Source organism: Rhododendron vialii, chromosome 13a (genome assembly GCF_030253575.1).
Source record: "Rhododendron vialii isolate Sample 1 chromosome 13a, ASM3025357v1".
NCBI classification, from domain to species: domain Eukaryota; kingdom Viridiplantae; phylum Streptophyta; class Magnoliopsida; order Ericales; family Ericaceae; genus Rhododendron; species Rhododendron vialii.
In genome coordinates, this window is record NC_080569.1 from 5,261,405 (window position 1) to 5,276,424 (window position 15,020).

The 15,020-nt window shown below is 38.6% G+C and overlaps 2 protein-coding genes across 4 annotated transcripts; one reads left to right on the forward strand and one right to left on the reverse strand.

Annotated features, from left to right (window-relative positions):
* The first annotated feature begins 3,380 nt into the window (after positions 1 to 3,380).
* On the forward strand, positions 3,381 to 9,346 carry LOC131312612 (uncharacterized). 3 transcript variants are annotated; one of them, XM_058340493.1, is made up of 6 exons: positions 3,381 to 3,718; positions 4,808 to 5,104; positions 5,218 to 5,275; positions 6,830 to 6,948; positions 8,080 to 8,318; positions 8,887 to 9,346. In XM_058340493.1, exons 2-5 carry the CDS (start codon positions 4,853 to 4,855, stop codon positions 8,311 to 8,313), a joined length of 663 nt encoding a protein of 220 aa, XP_058196476.1. In that variant the 5' UTR covers positions 3,381 to 3,718; positions 4,808 to 4,852; the 3' UTR covers positions 8,314 to 8,318; positions 8,887 to 9,346. The 3 variants fall into 3 exon arrangements, with proteins under 3 accessions (XP_058196476.1, XP_058196477.1, XP_058196478.1); XM_058340494.1 differs by having other exon boundaries at positions 3,383 to 3,718; positions 4,783 to 5,104; XM_058340495.1 differs by having other exon boundaries at positions 3,392 to 3,745; positions 4,783 to 5,104.
* Positions 9,347 to 9,750: 404 nt separating this feature from the next.
* LOC131312611 (oleoyl-acyl carrier protein thioesterase, chloroplastic-like) lies at positions 9,751 to 15,020 on the reverse strand. Its single transcript, XM_058340492.1, has 7 exons — positions 14,350 to 15,020; positions 13,297 to 13,430; positions 13,091 to 13,204; positions 12,254 to 12,349; positions 11,267 to 11,354; positions 11,119 to 11,187; positions 9,751 to 10,282 (listed from the first exon to the last, which is right to left on the reverse strand). Exons 1-7 carry the CDS (start codon positions 14,704 to 14,706, stop codon positions 10,013 to 10,015), a joined length of 1,128 nt encoding a protein of 375 aa, XP_058196475.1. The 5' UTR covers positions 14,707 to 15,020; the 3' UTR covers positions 9,751 to 10,012.

Genomic DNA, 15,020 nt, shown 5'->3' on the forward strand with positions numbered 1-15,020 from the left:
GAAATTAATTTTTAAAAGCAAAATTAGTTAGGGGTGTTCCGGATGCGTAGTAAAAAAAACTTTTAGAAAAGAAAGGTTTTTCAAACTCAAATATAATGAAAATGAAAAATAAGTTTTTAATTTTTTTTTACACTGTTTAAAAAATCTCGATGAGATCTATCAAATAAGATCCATATTTGTAAAAAATTTTTTTACGTAAACACATGATTTTTAAGTTTGAAAAACTTTTTTTTTCAAAAAAAAACTTAAAAAAAGAAAATAGAACACCCTCTTACTCCATGTGTTAAGATAAACACCCTAAGGTCCCTAACTAAAGTGATTTGATGATGTGAGAGAATCTTGGATCGGGGGTGCTGTAGTGCACCCCTTGTAGTGCACACGCAGGGCGGCACATAGTTGTCGATCTCATCAATTAACGGTTTAGATCAAAAATTAATTATGACCGATAATTGGTCATAATTAAAAATCATATTTCAACCATTCATTGTCAAGATCGATAGTCTGTATGCGTCCTACAGGTTACCTTATAGGGCCTTGCACTGCAGGATTTTTCAATCCGCTCCAAATCCGAGAATCTTGGCAAGGAAAATTCTAATGCCACGAGGCTTTTCAATAATGCCATGAGCATTAATTGTTCTGGTGGGTAAAATGACACTCTTACCCCCTTGTGGTCAAAGCTATCAATCCATAACAATAGTTACTCAAACTACCCTTCCTTGAAGGAACAACCCTAATTGAATTGCTCTTAGGCTTTTGATTTCTCGTGCTTTCCGGCTTTTGATTTCTCGTGCTTTCCGGCTGACAATTTTGTTTTGATTGTAGAATCGTTATTTTGTTTGATTGTGAGCTAAAGTCAATTTTTTAATTGAAAAAACTAATCTTAGTCCCTAAACAAATCAAGGTTTTTTAAAAAAAAATAAAAAACATTAATTTTTGTTTTTTACCGAAAAACAAAGTACACTAATGAAACACTAAACATAGGCTCAACAATATTAGCTTCTTTTTTTTTTTTGATAGCTTAGTTGTCCGAGACAGCTTTCATACATCATAACTAATCTTTGGAGACCAATCTCGTCGTTATTTGCAGGGGTCCTAATTAAAGTTAGAACAAAACTCTATATGGACTGACCCCAAAATTTAATAGCATCTAATAGGTTTCGAACCAAAGATCTTAGCAGAGAGTAAACTCCTAAATCTCAAATCTTGACCACAAGACCAACCCGTTGAGATTGGCTCGATCTCAACAATAGTAGTTCGTGAATAACGTAATAAAACCGTAAACATATACTTTAGAAAAGTAATTCCTAAGTATACAAGTACACAATGAATAAACAATACAAATCTTGAATGTATATACTCCAATGAATCTGGCGATCAAGTACAAACGGAAAGAGACAAAACTTAAAGGAAAAATGGAGATAATGGTTGCAGTTGAAAAGCACAGGAAATCAAAAGTCGAAAAAGGGTAACCGAAGGGTTGTTCGTTTACAGAAGGATAGTTTGGGTAACAAATTTTATGGACTGAAAGCTTTTGACCAAAACAGGACAAAAGAGTCATTTTGCCCACCAGAATAATTAATGCTCGTGGCATTAGGAAAAATGCTCATGTCATTAGAGGCAGCCATCTTGGCAAAACAAAAAGGTTAAACTGATGAGGAGGAGGTTCCGGAGAGCTTCTCTATCTAGGAATGGAAAGAAAGCTCTCTCTTCCCCTTTTTTCTTTTTCTCCTATCGCCATCCCCCTTCTTGTTCCCCTCACCCAAGGCGGCTCCCCCATCTCTTACCCTCCCATCATCTTCCCTCCTCCTCCTCCTCTCTTCCTTCCATGGTTGTGAAATGATTAAGGCTCTTTCTTTCGGGAGAGTAATTCTCCCACTCTCGCTATTATATTTGGACTCAGAGACCCATATTTAGAGTTCTAGATCTGGGTGCTGGCTCTTAAATCGATCCAAGAGATGGTGTTCTTGGGCTCTCCAGCGATGACAATGAAGACGTAAAGATGCAAATCCTGTGCAGATCCAATAGCGGGACCAGATCCAGTGGTGATCCTCCACCCACCTCCACGAGTGAAGTATTGGGTTCAACATCGGAGCTGAGTGGCCTTTCCTTTTTGTTTTTTTGTTCTTGTTGTTTCTGTTTTTTTGTTCTTATTTTGTTGTATTTGTTATTTTTCGGCCTATGGACCATGCAATTTGTATCTGATTTGTATCAATATAACTTGTGCTTCTTTCCGGTAAAAAAGAGAGAGGTTATACTGCATCACATTTTTGGTGTTCCTACAAAACGTTCAAACACTATTTACATTTCAAATTCTTCTTTCTTTCTTTTTTCCGGAATTTGAAGTATGACTAACATATTTAAAACACTGTTGAGAAAATCAATGTTCCGTGTGCTAAAAAATTTCATTTTCGTACAGTGAATCAAGAGTTCAAATTCATCCGAATTAGTCTGTACCTCAGTGTCCATTTTCTAACAAGTACAAGATTAACTTTCTCGATTCTCATTCATGCTATCAATAGAATGTAAGCCCCGATTATCCTCCACATTGGACCCTGATCATTCTTGACAAGAGAGCAAGTTGAGAAATTTTAATGTACTCGCAAATACGAATCCGCCCGAAGCATAATTGTGCAAGAGCGAGGTCGAACCCACGTGAATTAGTGATTTTCTTATAGGAAAACTAAATAAACCTACACTGATTGAACCCTAACCTGGTTAACAGGAGTTTGATTTTAATTTAATTAAAAATAAACAAGTGATAGCGAAAATAATGAATAAGTCGACTATTTAACGAAGCTGATAAACCAGAAATTATTACCATGGGATAAACTTGTAACTTTCACTAAATGGAAGTTAACGGTGTTATTCTATAATAGTTGAGGGAGTAGTACTGTAATTACTCCCCATTTGTTCAAATTTTCTTTTGGGTTATTTACACCAATCTCCTCTAAGGTTTTCGGGAATCCATACCAAGGAATTAAGATTTTTGAGAATAAATTGGTTGGAGACTGGAGAGTAAATTTAATTACTCCTTAAAGGTTAGTAACCCGAAATTCACAAATACAACAAAAGACTAACGGAGTGTATGGAGGGCCACTATTTCAGTGGTATTCTGAGAGCAGTCACTTTGTACATATTGTCAAAGGTTAGGACTGTTTTCAATCATCTTCCGCCCATACCCCCAATGATTGGAGGCTATATGAGTCTTGTTGTTGTTGTTGTTGTTGTACTAACAGAGTGGATCCCCTCTCATTCAAGGAGGCCGGTGTAATAAGTTGAAAGGTTGGGAGCACCGTGCATTTGTCAGAAACCTTAGGGGGAGGTCGATGTAAATTACCCTTTTCTTTTTCGTGCTTCAATCGTAGCAGCGCCATCATCAATGGAAGCTCAACAAACAACGTAAGCGCAGACGCACAAGTTATGTTCGTGTGGAACCGCGCCCACCGAACGACCTGGACGGCGCCACGTGTTCGAATCGCAAACCACACGAGGACACGCGTCTCCATCTACTTCCCCGTACCAGGGAATAAAACCCCACCAAACGACGTCTTCCCATAGATAGTTCCATGTTCTTTCTCTCTCTGGATAAGCCCATCGAGATATATATATATAGAGAGAGAGGGGATGCACATTGAGCTTCTCCACTTTCTCCATCTTTCTCTCTCCTCTTCTGTATCAGGACCATAATCTTCCTCCGATTCGAGAACATTGGGAACCGGTACGCTCCTAATTTCGGTCCTCTTTGGTAATTTCTGTGTCCGTTTTTTGATCGGCTAGGGTTTTCATCAGTTGGTTGTTTTCTCGATTCTACTGTCCGATCGGAGTGTGTTTTGTTTTCTGATTGCAAGTTGTCGTTTTTTTACAAGTTCAGTATTCAGGTGTCATTGGCACTTTAAATTTTGTGATTCTCATTATGTTACCGATTTTGTTGTGATTATTATTATTATTATTATTATTTTGGATAAGTAATCAAATTTTATTAAAGAAGCATGAAGGGGATGACACCCATGTACGATTTTGTTGTGATTATGTAATGGTGATGAAATTGGGCTGCGTTGTTAGGTTAATGGCAAACTTAAAGTTCAATATCATGATCGTTTGTAAAGCATTTTTTGGTTGCCAAGAATTAGATGCTGGTTAGAACATGTGTATCTATAAGTATTGGAGTTCGCTTATGGTCAGAAAGAGTTCAGAGGTTTGCTTTCCAATTCCAGTTGTGCATTCATCGATATCGCCGGCTTTGAACATGTGTGTCTATCCGTGTTTGTTCAATTGGCACCTCAAAAACACATTCTTGATTTTGTTATTTTCGTTTCCTCATTCATTCGCCTGTTGACTGATCAGGGAACTTACTCTTAAATTAGACTCGGTTTTTTTTGAATTTCTGATTGTCATAAATGGGAGTGTTGTTACATTCGTTATGTGATTGGAAACCTTGTGAACTTGCAACATGGATAATATATGTTATGCACTTATATTGTGGTCTTAACCTGAAAGGTCATTGCATTTTGTTTGATGTATGGTAGGTTTAGTGCTAAAGAAGAAAGCATTTGTCAATGATCGTAGTTTATAACACATGTTTTTTCCTTTGGTACGATCATAGTCCTTTTGTGTAAGTGGTGTTTGAAAGGATACATTCAAGGGGAAAAACTATGTTGATGGTTACTTATGTTGATATAGTTGGTTGTGATTTTATGGTCTAGCTAGAGTTTGAAAGAAGGCAAGTTATAAGTGAAAATTTGTATTTTGCAACCTGAATGGATTTTTTATGTCCCACTAAAGGTGGAGTCCCCTTTTCCATGATCAGGCTCGTTGAGTGTGAGAATCTTTAACAGAAAATCATAAAAATAGTATGAGCACTAGGGGTTCAAGGGGACCTCCTCTACAAGGGTATGTGAGGACTGGGAGGAAGAGGAAGATGGTACTAGATGTGGACCTTAATGTGCCACCGGCCGATAACCTGGGTCAGGAGGGCACTTCAGCTCATTCTGCCACTCTCAATGTGCAAAATGGCCAACAAAGAGGATCTGTGCCCCCTGTACCAATTGATGTTGAGGCGTTTGATGACGATGTTGTTATATCCTCACCCAGGGCTTTTGCAGAAGTATGTTTTTCCGTTCTCTAAAACTTATATTGTATAGTTTGCTTCTATTTTTATATGGGTTCACTCATTCTTTTATTGACTCTACATTGTAATTATTTCCAATCCCATATCAGGCTAGAAACAATGTTAGAAGAAGTCGTCAGAGCACTGTTCTAGTGGATGTAGATCCAGGTAAGAGATGTTTCCGTGGCTGGTAGTCTCTCTCTCTCTCTCTCTCTCTCGGATGGAAGGTTAGGCATAGCCTATATCGTCCGGTTCCCCCGTATTCTCTGGTGGCATATTTTTGGTCTTATTCGTGCTTTCTGCAGCTCATGGTGAAGAACATTCATTTTAGTCGGGTAGGCAGTGTACAAGTGAAATAAATAAGTGCACATGGACCTTAGATTGATACGAAAAACTTCAAATCTCAGGTTAGTTTTAAGCTGGATGCCTAAGTCTCTTAATTCTGGGGTAAACCAAGAGTGAATATAAGAAGTGGGCATCTCATATACAATATCATATTGTTTGGGGTCGTAATAAATAAGGGGAAAATATGTGGCCCATTTGTAGGGTTAAAAGTAGAGAACTAGAGCATTTTTGTGTGCAAGGATCTTGTGTTTTCCCTATTTGAGTAAATTTCAAACGAAAACTAGATCTAGGTTGCAGCAATGGCTTTGTTCCTGAGACGGCGTGCTCCAACTCTTAGCAAATGCTATGGGTAGCTGCATCTAATCTCCATCGTGATTTTTTTTTTGATAAGTACTTTCTAATTTCTATTATAAAGCTCAAACCCAACTACAATCTCCAAGGGACATTCCCCCGTAAAAAACAAGGCTATACATCCAAAAATAAATAAAATCTAATGCCAACTTGAACGAGAAGGAAATATATAAATCCAATTCTATTCTCCATCTCAAAGCTACTAGTGAGAAGGGCCAAAAATCCTGTCTGTAAGTCCCCAACTGTTGCAAAGGGCTCTATTTAGTATTTAGTTGTGACTGGTCCACTCCCCTCTTCATACACAAAGACTCTTTACACAAGAAATAGTCCGAAGTATAATCTGGTCTTGAGTTGAGGCATTCTGATTGAAAACCCTTTGGTTCCCTTCCATCCAAAGATTATACACAGTAGCAGCTAAGACATTCTTCAGCAGCAAACTTCTGAAGCTTGTTCCTTTCACATGCTGGATATACCAAGCAATGACTTCAGGCAAGGTAGAGGGGATTTGGTCATTTGAAGACATTCTCCACATTCTATCCCACACAGTGAGAGACAGAGGACTCTGAAAAAAGAGGTCATGGTGAGATTCCTGGCCATTGGTACAAAAGTGCAGTCTCCTTCCACAATCATTCCCCAATTCAATAGTCTATTCCTAGTGTTCAACTTTTGTTGAACAGCCAACCACAAGATAAAGGACCACTTAGGGATATTTTTGCTATACCAAACCACGTTAGCCCATTGTGAACTTGTATCTATGATCTGCCATTTGCAACAGATCGAGTTAATGCGGGTACTCTAGAGAGGCCAGCCTGTTATGTAACCCATTTTTATTACTTGTTAGTTTATATATCTGAGCGGTGATATTGTATGTCTTATGGTATTTGCAGTAAATGTACAAGTGATATTTATCAGCTATTTGTTTGACGTAATTAGCTGACTTTGTGTTGTATACTTCCATAATTGGAAAAGGTTTTGTTTCTTCTTTTCCTCTTCTAATTTCATACTGAGTTTGGTTGACCATTGCAGATGGAGGGGCGGATAGGGCTGCTCCCAGTAGTCGCAACAAGCGGAGGAGAGTTCCTGCAAACCAAGCAATCATAAATTGTGACCTTTACATAAATTTGGAGGCGAGTAGCAAACCTATGGTAATAACTGAGATTTCCTTTTGTCGCATATAGTTTCAGCTCCTCGACTTGATTGTGATTGTAGGTTACCTAGCAGACGAGAATACTAGACCTCTCATTAGGGCGTAGAAGAAGAAATTTGGGAAGTCCAAACAAGATGCATGCTCCGGGTGGGGCCTGTGGACATGAAAATGAATGACTGATACCCAATGATTGAACTTATAAGTCAATGTTTTGGAATTTCAGTTCACCAGGGCTCAATAGTGTTTGCCTACTCTCTGCTAGGCACCAAGTATGTTATACTAGACCAGTTCCACTGTGACAGTGATGAAGGGTGATAGTGAGTTAAAGCTTCACCTCCTTTATATCGAATCGAACTAACACATATACATTGACTTAACAAAAGACACTTCCAAAAAATGTCTTATGCCAGTGCATAAATCATTTCGAACTTGGCATAATTTATCTTAGCTCTATACGTGAAGATAACTACCACATAAATCTATTGCCTTCTAGTTTCTGTTAGTCATGAAATATTTTATAAGGTTCCACATAATTAGACACATTGAATACTTGTTTCCTGGCATCTTGCACAAACATTTCCAAAATGGAAAAACATGAATTCGAAAACACTCAAGTCTCTTTAACGATATATCACAAACACATGGTAGACAGTGAAAGAGTGTAGGACAAACAATATCAATGACAAGGTCCATTGGTGGAAAGAGATTGGCCAGAGCAGAATATGTAATTTGGAAACAGACTCAGATGAATGGGCAAGAAATTTAGTGTGGCAGCTGCTCCCACTAGGGTAAGGGTGGCTACGCCACTTTGTGTGATGGCCAATGGCTCATGATAAAGACCTTAGATGGCACTTGATGCTTCTACCCCAATGTATAGCTCATGGCTAATTGTCAGCCTATCTATATCTTAATCAAGGGATTCAATTAGTGCTGCATATGACATGATTGTTCTTTTTCTTCTTGGCATTTTATACTTTGCATGGTGTCGTGTAGATACAGTTTTTTTACCCCTTCGATAGATATATAGTTATCCGATAAAGCTGTTTGTTGGGGTAACCCATGCACATGGATGGTTATGATTGTTCTAGTTCTTATTAAAACTAATCTTTCTATGCCAAAATTGTGGCAGAGAGAGAATGTTCAGATTGCTGAACCATACCCCCCGAAGCCGCCGAAGGAGCCCACTTTTAGTTGTCCAATATGCATGGGACCATTGGTTGAGGAGATGACAACGAAGTGTGGTCATATATTCTGTAAGCCGTGCATTAAGGCCGCAATAACTGTTCAGGGTAAGTGCCCTACTTGTCGAAGAAAAGTCACCGCTAGAGATATCCACAGGGTCTACCTTCCTACAACCAATTGAACAAGGTATGCTGTCGATTTCTTTTCCCTTTTTGTGGGTATGCATTGATCTTTTTTTTGCGCAGTAAAATTGGCTGATGATTTTTACCTGGGGGCCGGAAGTGGGAAAAGTTCAATTTCATCTGATCAGAGAATTTCTAAACATTTAATTGTCCACTGGGAATTTAAAGATTCCTTGGAATGGTTTCACGATACTACTTGAAAGTGTATTTGCGAAGCAATATGCAAACCTTGGTGGAGGTTTTTGTGAGCGTTAGTTAGGATTGAGACTTTGGGCAGTGCTATTGCCCTCAGAGGCCAGAGCCATTATTTAGGGCAAGGAACTAACCCTATTATTATGCGAATTACTGGGGTTGTACTAGAGGTTTCTTTTGCTCCAAATTTGATTCATTTCAATCTTGCTGTGCGGAACTAAATGTATGCCCTCTAGACTTTGTTGCAAGCTTATGTCATGCTTTTGATTATGCATTTACATGCTTCATGTGCTTTGTGAACGAACCATGGTAGGTGCAAGTTCTGTTTTCTTTCTTACTTTTGGCTCATGTACAAAGTTTATTTTGCTTTTCCCTATCAGGCTCTTGGTGTTTTCTGGTGTCCAAAAAAGGAAGGTGAGTACTGGCTGCTTTCCAACATACAGGCTGTTTTCCAAGATTCCTGAAAGAAATTGAAATGAAACATTGGTTTCGTCCGTCGTCTGTTCCCCGAATTTCATCTTCTCTGGGATCGCAATGCGAGAGTTTGTGGAGATTACAGACTGTAAATTACTGTAGGCATTTAGTTTCCATTAGGAACCAATACTCTTGGTCAGTGATTGGCTTGGCTTATATGTATCGGATGGTTCTATTTAAATTGTTGTTCAATAATTGTAGTGTTTTTTAGCTTACATATATGGTCTTTCAGAGATTAGATTAGAAGTCGGGGATCAACGAAAAATCTCTCTGTATTCCGTATGGTATTTCGTTCTTATGATCTGATAGATGGAACGAATTGAATGGTAGAGTTGAAAATGGTGAAAGTGCAACTAATTTATGCCATTAGCACACCTCTCTCTCTCTCTGTGTGTGTATCAAATGGAACTTCTATTCTTTCAAATAAAATTATGTGGATCTTCTCATTTTCATTGTCAGTTTCACAATCTAAACACAACCATATGGGTTTAGATCGAAAAAAAGCTTATGAATATTGAAGGAAGACTAGGAGTTTCATATCCCAAGTCGCCTATGTTTTCTGGTTTAAGATGTCTTAATTTCCAGCCAATCTGGGCATTTGGAAGCAAAGAGAATTCCACGGGAGAATATTTTTTTCTCAAGTATAAAGTAGTAATAAGTTCGGGAGATTTCCATCTTTCATCAATGATATTGGACCTTAATCCATAATCAGAGAATCTTGGATCAATAGGGTTAGTGATAGTTACCACATTCTTAACCGAGCTTCTTACTTGCTAAACTTTGATCTTTTATTCGAAATTTTGAAGTTGTCCCAAGTTAATCTAAATGCAAATACAAAAACACTGAAGCAAAATCCCTTGTGAGGAAAGGGCCCCCCAAAAAGAACGAAAACTAGAAGCATTTTGAAAAGAAAAATAAAAAACGCGTAAAAGAAACGAGAACAATACACAAACAACCTAGACATGGGAAGATGATAAATTAGCCCTATGACTTGAGAAAGAAAGACGATGAAAGATAAACCGAATGATTAGCTTATCTTGCCGGTTTCTTTCTCCACTCTGTGCGGCCCCTGTTTATTTCAAGCCCGTTGAGAGACAATCTCAACAAATGTAAGAATTGAGTTCCGTTTTTAGCTGCTTCTGCAGCAGATCCAGTCCTTCTATGAAGCTCTGAAAGTGGAGTATCTCCAACTATTTCCGGACTTGAAAGAGAATCAACCACATCGTCATGCTGGCATTCCTGTCTGTAATCCAGGGTGATTGTTTGCAGTTCATGAGTGTCCATGATTTCTTGAGGCACACTCTGTCAATAAAAAAAAAAGGGGAAAAGAAGGAAAAATTGTGATATGTTAGGCTATTAACGCAAAAGAAGCACAAATTGCAGTCAGTGCCCCACCTTTCCTTAAACACTTTCTAACCAACATTCTAAAATTGCCTACCCCCTCCCCCCCCCCCCCAAAAAAAAAAAAAAAAAGGTTTTAAAATGGCACATGGAAAAATGGCACATGGAAAAACAAGACTTCATACGGTGCCAATGAAGTGGGCACATATGGTTACGAATTGTGAACTAATTAATGGCCAAAAAGACATTTATGCAGATATCAAGACAGCTATGCCGGGGTCGCATGCATTGCAATGTTTGGAGGACATTACATAATAATATTACACGATCTCGGACACCTCTTGTTAGACATTCCCCAGCCCCAAACCTGGCATGAGAAGCATTAGAAAATTATAATCAACAAGTCTTGGTAGTGTTGTTTTCCTATGAGTTTGTTGATTTTTCGGTTCTCTTTTAATTCCACTAAATTGGACTCTTACTCTTCTTTGGTGAACTAGAAAAACACTAAAAACAGGTGGAAAAAGTGACGGAAAAAGTCCTATCAAGGTCATGGTGCTCCATTCCATGTAAAAACAAGGAAATTCAAGTTACTGATGGTGGCACCAGCCGCTATCCATGGACCCAATGCCTCCTCAATTCAAGGCCATCAATTATCAAGGCTGGACTGGATGTTTAACAGTTTAAGCTGATAACTTTTTGACAAAAGATGCATTAAATGTCTGACTAGAAATATTAAGAACTAGTGTTTGGATGTAAAAATGACTTCTATGATGACAATGGGGGATACTCATTCCTACCTCCAGCACCCATCCAATATAGGTGACATTGTTTACATGCTGGTTCATGTCCAGATCAACTCTTCTAGGCTGCAAATACAAAAACACTTTTGAGAGCTCTAAAGTACTTAGCCAAAACTTAGACATAGGAAATGGACAATGGACATACCACCAGTCCTAGACGAGAATACTGAGCAGGATCTTCCAGTTTTGATATTTTCTTCAGGCTTCCATTGTTTTTCTCGGGAAATGCAAGCCTAGATGCCATTGCCAATGAATGATAAAGGACAACGTAATCAAGAAAAATCATTGATTAAAAGGAGAAGTGAAGAAGGCCTGAGGTTTGGACAGGTAAAGGTTTGATAACTACCATCTCTATTTTCTGAAACTATGTTGGGAAATATAGAATACATTCAAATAAATAAAAGGAGAATGCCAATTGGTGTGAACAAAAAATTTAAGCTGTCTCACAAAAATGATTTCCAATATTATCAAAATAGAAACAAAATTGTACAACTACTTCTACTATAATATGAACTAGAAGTCGTGGCACACGTAATGCATCAAATTACTCGCCAGCCAATTTGCTCTAATTCACGCAAAGGAACACATTTTTAATTTTTTTATCAAAATAAAGGGAGAACACCATTTGGTGTGAACAGAAGTTTGAAGCTGTCTCACAAAAATGATTTCCAATATTATCAAAATTTTGAAGCTGTCTCAATTTTTTTTTTTTTGGGAGAATCCAGTCCACACCCATGTTGTGTCGATACTTCCCCAAAAATGGGGATCCGTGCAACTTAGGTGAAAGATACTTTTGTGATTGCACCGAACTCATTTAATTTAATAAATGTCACACAAATTTCTTCCTTTATGTCATACCCATACGTGACCAATAGGTGGGTGAACTATTTGCTAAGCTGAAGAATGACAGTGATTCATGTATTCCTATACTTAGCTTCTACACATTCCTATACTTAGCTTCTGCACTTTCCAGATGACTGACCCAATAAGAAAGTTCCGTAAGGGGAATATTAAAAATTGGATCTTTTCTCTGAAGTGAGGATGCCATCATCTTTGGACTACAAAAATCCTGAAAGCATAAAGGCAAGGATGTGTTCATATTCACTTGAAGGGGGAAACAAAAGAATCTTACCTAGGTTCTTTTGGAAAGTGAACAATATATTCTTCTCGAACGTCATCTGGTACTTTTTGGAGCCGTCTGGTATCTTGGTTCATCATCACCCACTTGCTGCACTTCAGAATTGTAAATTGTTGAATTTTAACTTGCACAAAAGATAAGGACGGAAGAGTATACGATCTCAAATGTGAGTAGTAGATTTGAAACATGTAAAGCACCACTCTACCAAACTCTCAATTACTTAAACAAGCAAAATTCTTGAAATTGCCAAGGTCAAGTGCAAACAGGTACAGTTTGGTGCAACCACATGGAAAAACATTCATAGCCAGGAGAGAGAGAGAGAGAGAGAGAGAGAGAGAGAGAGAGAGAAATGGCTATCTAGAACAAAACCACTTGATTTTGATCCGGAAAGCAAGCATGAGAGGAAGGAGTTTCAGGCCATTGCATTTGGATCGTAAAAGGCAGTACGTTTACATCCCACAAGACTTGAAAGAAAAGAAACACCACCTTCAAGTTTCCAAAATCAAAAAGAAAAAAGGGAAATTAAACTGATACGCCTAAAACAAATAATAAAAATGAAATGCAATTCGTCCTCACATTATAGCAAGGTTCCTATAACTGCTACGAGTAATAAACAGTGGTTTACAACAGGATGACTCCAACCTCAAATGATGTCTGTATTGCCCTAGTAGAAATGTACAAACATTTACTTGATACAAGTACTCAACATTGTTAAACCATGCTTGATAATAGCATCACTAGAACTTCTGGCCACATGTAAGTTGTTAAAATTAATGAACTAATTAGATTTGAAAAGGGACCAGAAGAAGAGAAAAGTAGCTGTGTGGTCACCTTGTAGCCCTCCCAATGACTACACCAGTAGCATAGTCCTTGAGAATCCAATCACGTCTAGTCCCAATCCGCCCTTCGCTTTGGCACCAAGTTTCTATTTCTACTGCATCACCCCTGTACCAAAAAAAAGAAAAATAAATCGAAACTGTACATATCAAACAAAACTGACATAGTTATAGGACTTTGAAGGGATCAAAAAGTTTCACCAAGCTGGGTATTGGTAAACTTCGATGTGCATGCGAGCAGTCACCCATATGAGATGCAATTTTCTCATGGTAGGGGTTGTAGCGAAGCCATCTGTTGAAAATCCTACGCTCTGAGCATGATTTCCTCCTACCTCCTACATCACAAACTGGAGAACATCATTTCAAGGGGAACACGTAACCCAGTGTTTGGTTTGATTGAATAATTCTGGAAACTAATAGAATAGTGCACTCAAAGACCTAAAACCAGTAATTTGTCTGCCGAAGTAAAAGAACTATGTATTGACTTGATCCCATCGGGCACATAGGCGGCTGGCCTTTACCAGCTTCAGTCATATGTAGTATCGAAACCTAGGAATGAATTTAGAGCTAGCCTCAGCTCAGCGACTAATAGTAATCCCTTGACCTCCCAATGGAATGACCATTCACCTAAATCGGTGAATGCTAGATTTCATTTGTAAGCCACATTTAGTTGTTTTTTCAGCGAATCAAACATTGGGATGGACAGGCAGTCAGTCCACGCCTCCACCGAATGCCCAATCCATTCCAACCTTTCATTTCAGTCAACCAAACACTGCCTAAATGTAAAAATCACAACATGCAATATGACTACCGACATGAAACATTTGATGATGAGAAACTTAAAGAAGGAATTCTCCGCTGTAAGAGAGGAAAGAAAGAGAAAGAGAATCAAAGGACCACTTCCAAACGGAGAATAATCGTAATACTTTAATTGAAAACATTCACATAATTCAAACCAAACACATGCAAATGCAATTGAGTAAACGGAAAATAGAAATTACTCTTCTCCCACAAAGCAATCAAATCAATTGAAAGAGAGGACATAAAATCAAACAAATCAAAGGCGAACAAAAACAGTAGTACATTTTAAAAAAAAAACATTTTTTATTTAGTAACTAGCGGCAAAAAGTTTAAATTTTTCCGACGGAGACGCATTATTTTGTAAGCTCTCATTTTGCGGATAGGCAAATCTTTCCGGGACGGAGGTAGTAATAACTACAGATACAGAAAGAGGTGGGTAGTGAAATTAATTACCTGCAAAAGATTAGCAATGGTTTCGACGGTGGCAGTTTTGTTCATCCCAACCTCGTAACACCTCACTATGAACTTCTCCTTATACGAAAGCCCGTCCGCCGTCAAGCTCCCCATCCTAAGCCGGTCGGCCCAGCTCCGGCCCGATCCGCCGGCCCACCCGTTTGGCTCCGCAGTCAGAACCGGAGCATTGTCCGACGAAGGCAACGAAGAAGAAGAAGAAGAAGCGCACAAGACGGCGTTTCGTTTGCGAATCGGAAGAGAAGAAGGCAAGAGGCGGCCGCATTGATTGTCTAGGGCTTTTTCTCGAATCGAAGCGGCAATGCATGCCGGAGAACACGAGGGAACCTTCAACATCATCCTCTCTCTCTCTCTCTCTCTCTCTCTCACCACGTGTTGTTACAATTGAAGCGTGTAATGTGTATTCCGTCTCTCTCTCTCTCTCTCTCTCTCTCTCTCACGAGAAGAGAAGACTGTAAAGTAGTTTCTGTTCAGATCTACTTTCTCACGCCATTTTATAGCAACGGAAATCTAGGGATAATCGCCTCGTCTCTTTCGACTCCACACTACTAGTTGTGGACAATAAAACCAATTTTTTTATTTATGAACCAAAAGTTCACGCCCAGTTTTCCTAAAATTCAGTCAGCTCCAAATTTGGTTGGCTTGATCCACTA

What these genes read in the sequence shown, in the direction of transcription:
- LOC131312611 (XM_058340492.1), bottom strand. Translation starts at nt 14,706, where the DNA reads ATGATGTTGAAGGTTCCCTCGTGTTCTCCGGCATGCATTGCCGCTTCG. An exon ending in GTTTACCAATACCCAGCTTG is followed by an intron (nt 13,205 to 13,296) that starts GTGAAACTTTTT and finishes TTTTTGGTACAG; the next exon opens with GGGTGATGCAGTAGAAATAG. An exon ending in CACTTTCCAAAAGAACCTAG is followed by an intron (nt 11,355 to 12,253) that starts GTAAGATTCTTT and finishes AATGGCATCTAG; the next exon opens with GCTTGCATTTCCCGAGAAAA.
- LOC131312612 (XM_058340493.1), top strand. Translation starts at nt 4,853, where the DNA reads ATGAGCACTAGGGGTTCAAGGGGACCTCCTCTACAAGGGTATGTGAGG. An exon ending in CACCCAGGGCTTTTGCAGAA is followed by an intron (nt 5,105 to 5,217) that starts GTATGTTTTTCC and finishes ATCCCATATCAG; the next exon opens with GCTAGAAACAATGTTAGAAG. An exon ending in AGGCGAGTAGCAAACCTATG is followed by an intron (nt 6,949 to 8,079) that starts GTAATAACTGAG and finishes AAATTGTGGCAG; the next exon opens with AGAGAGAATGTTCAGATTGC.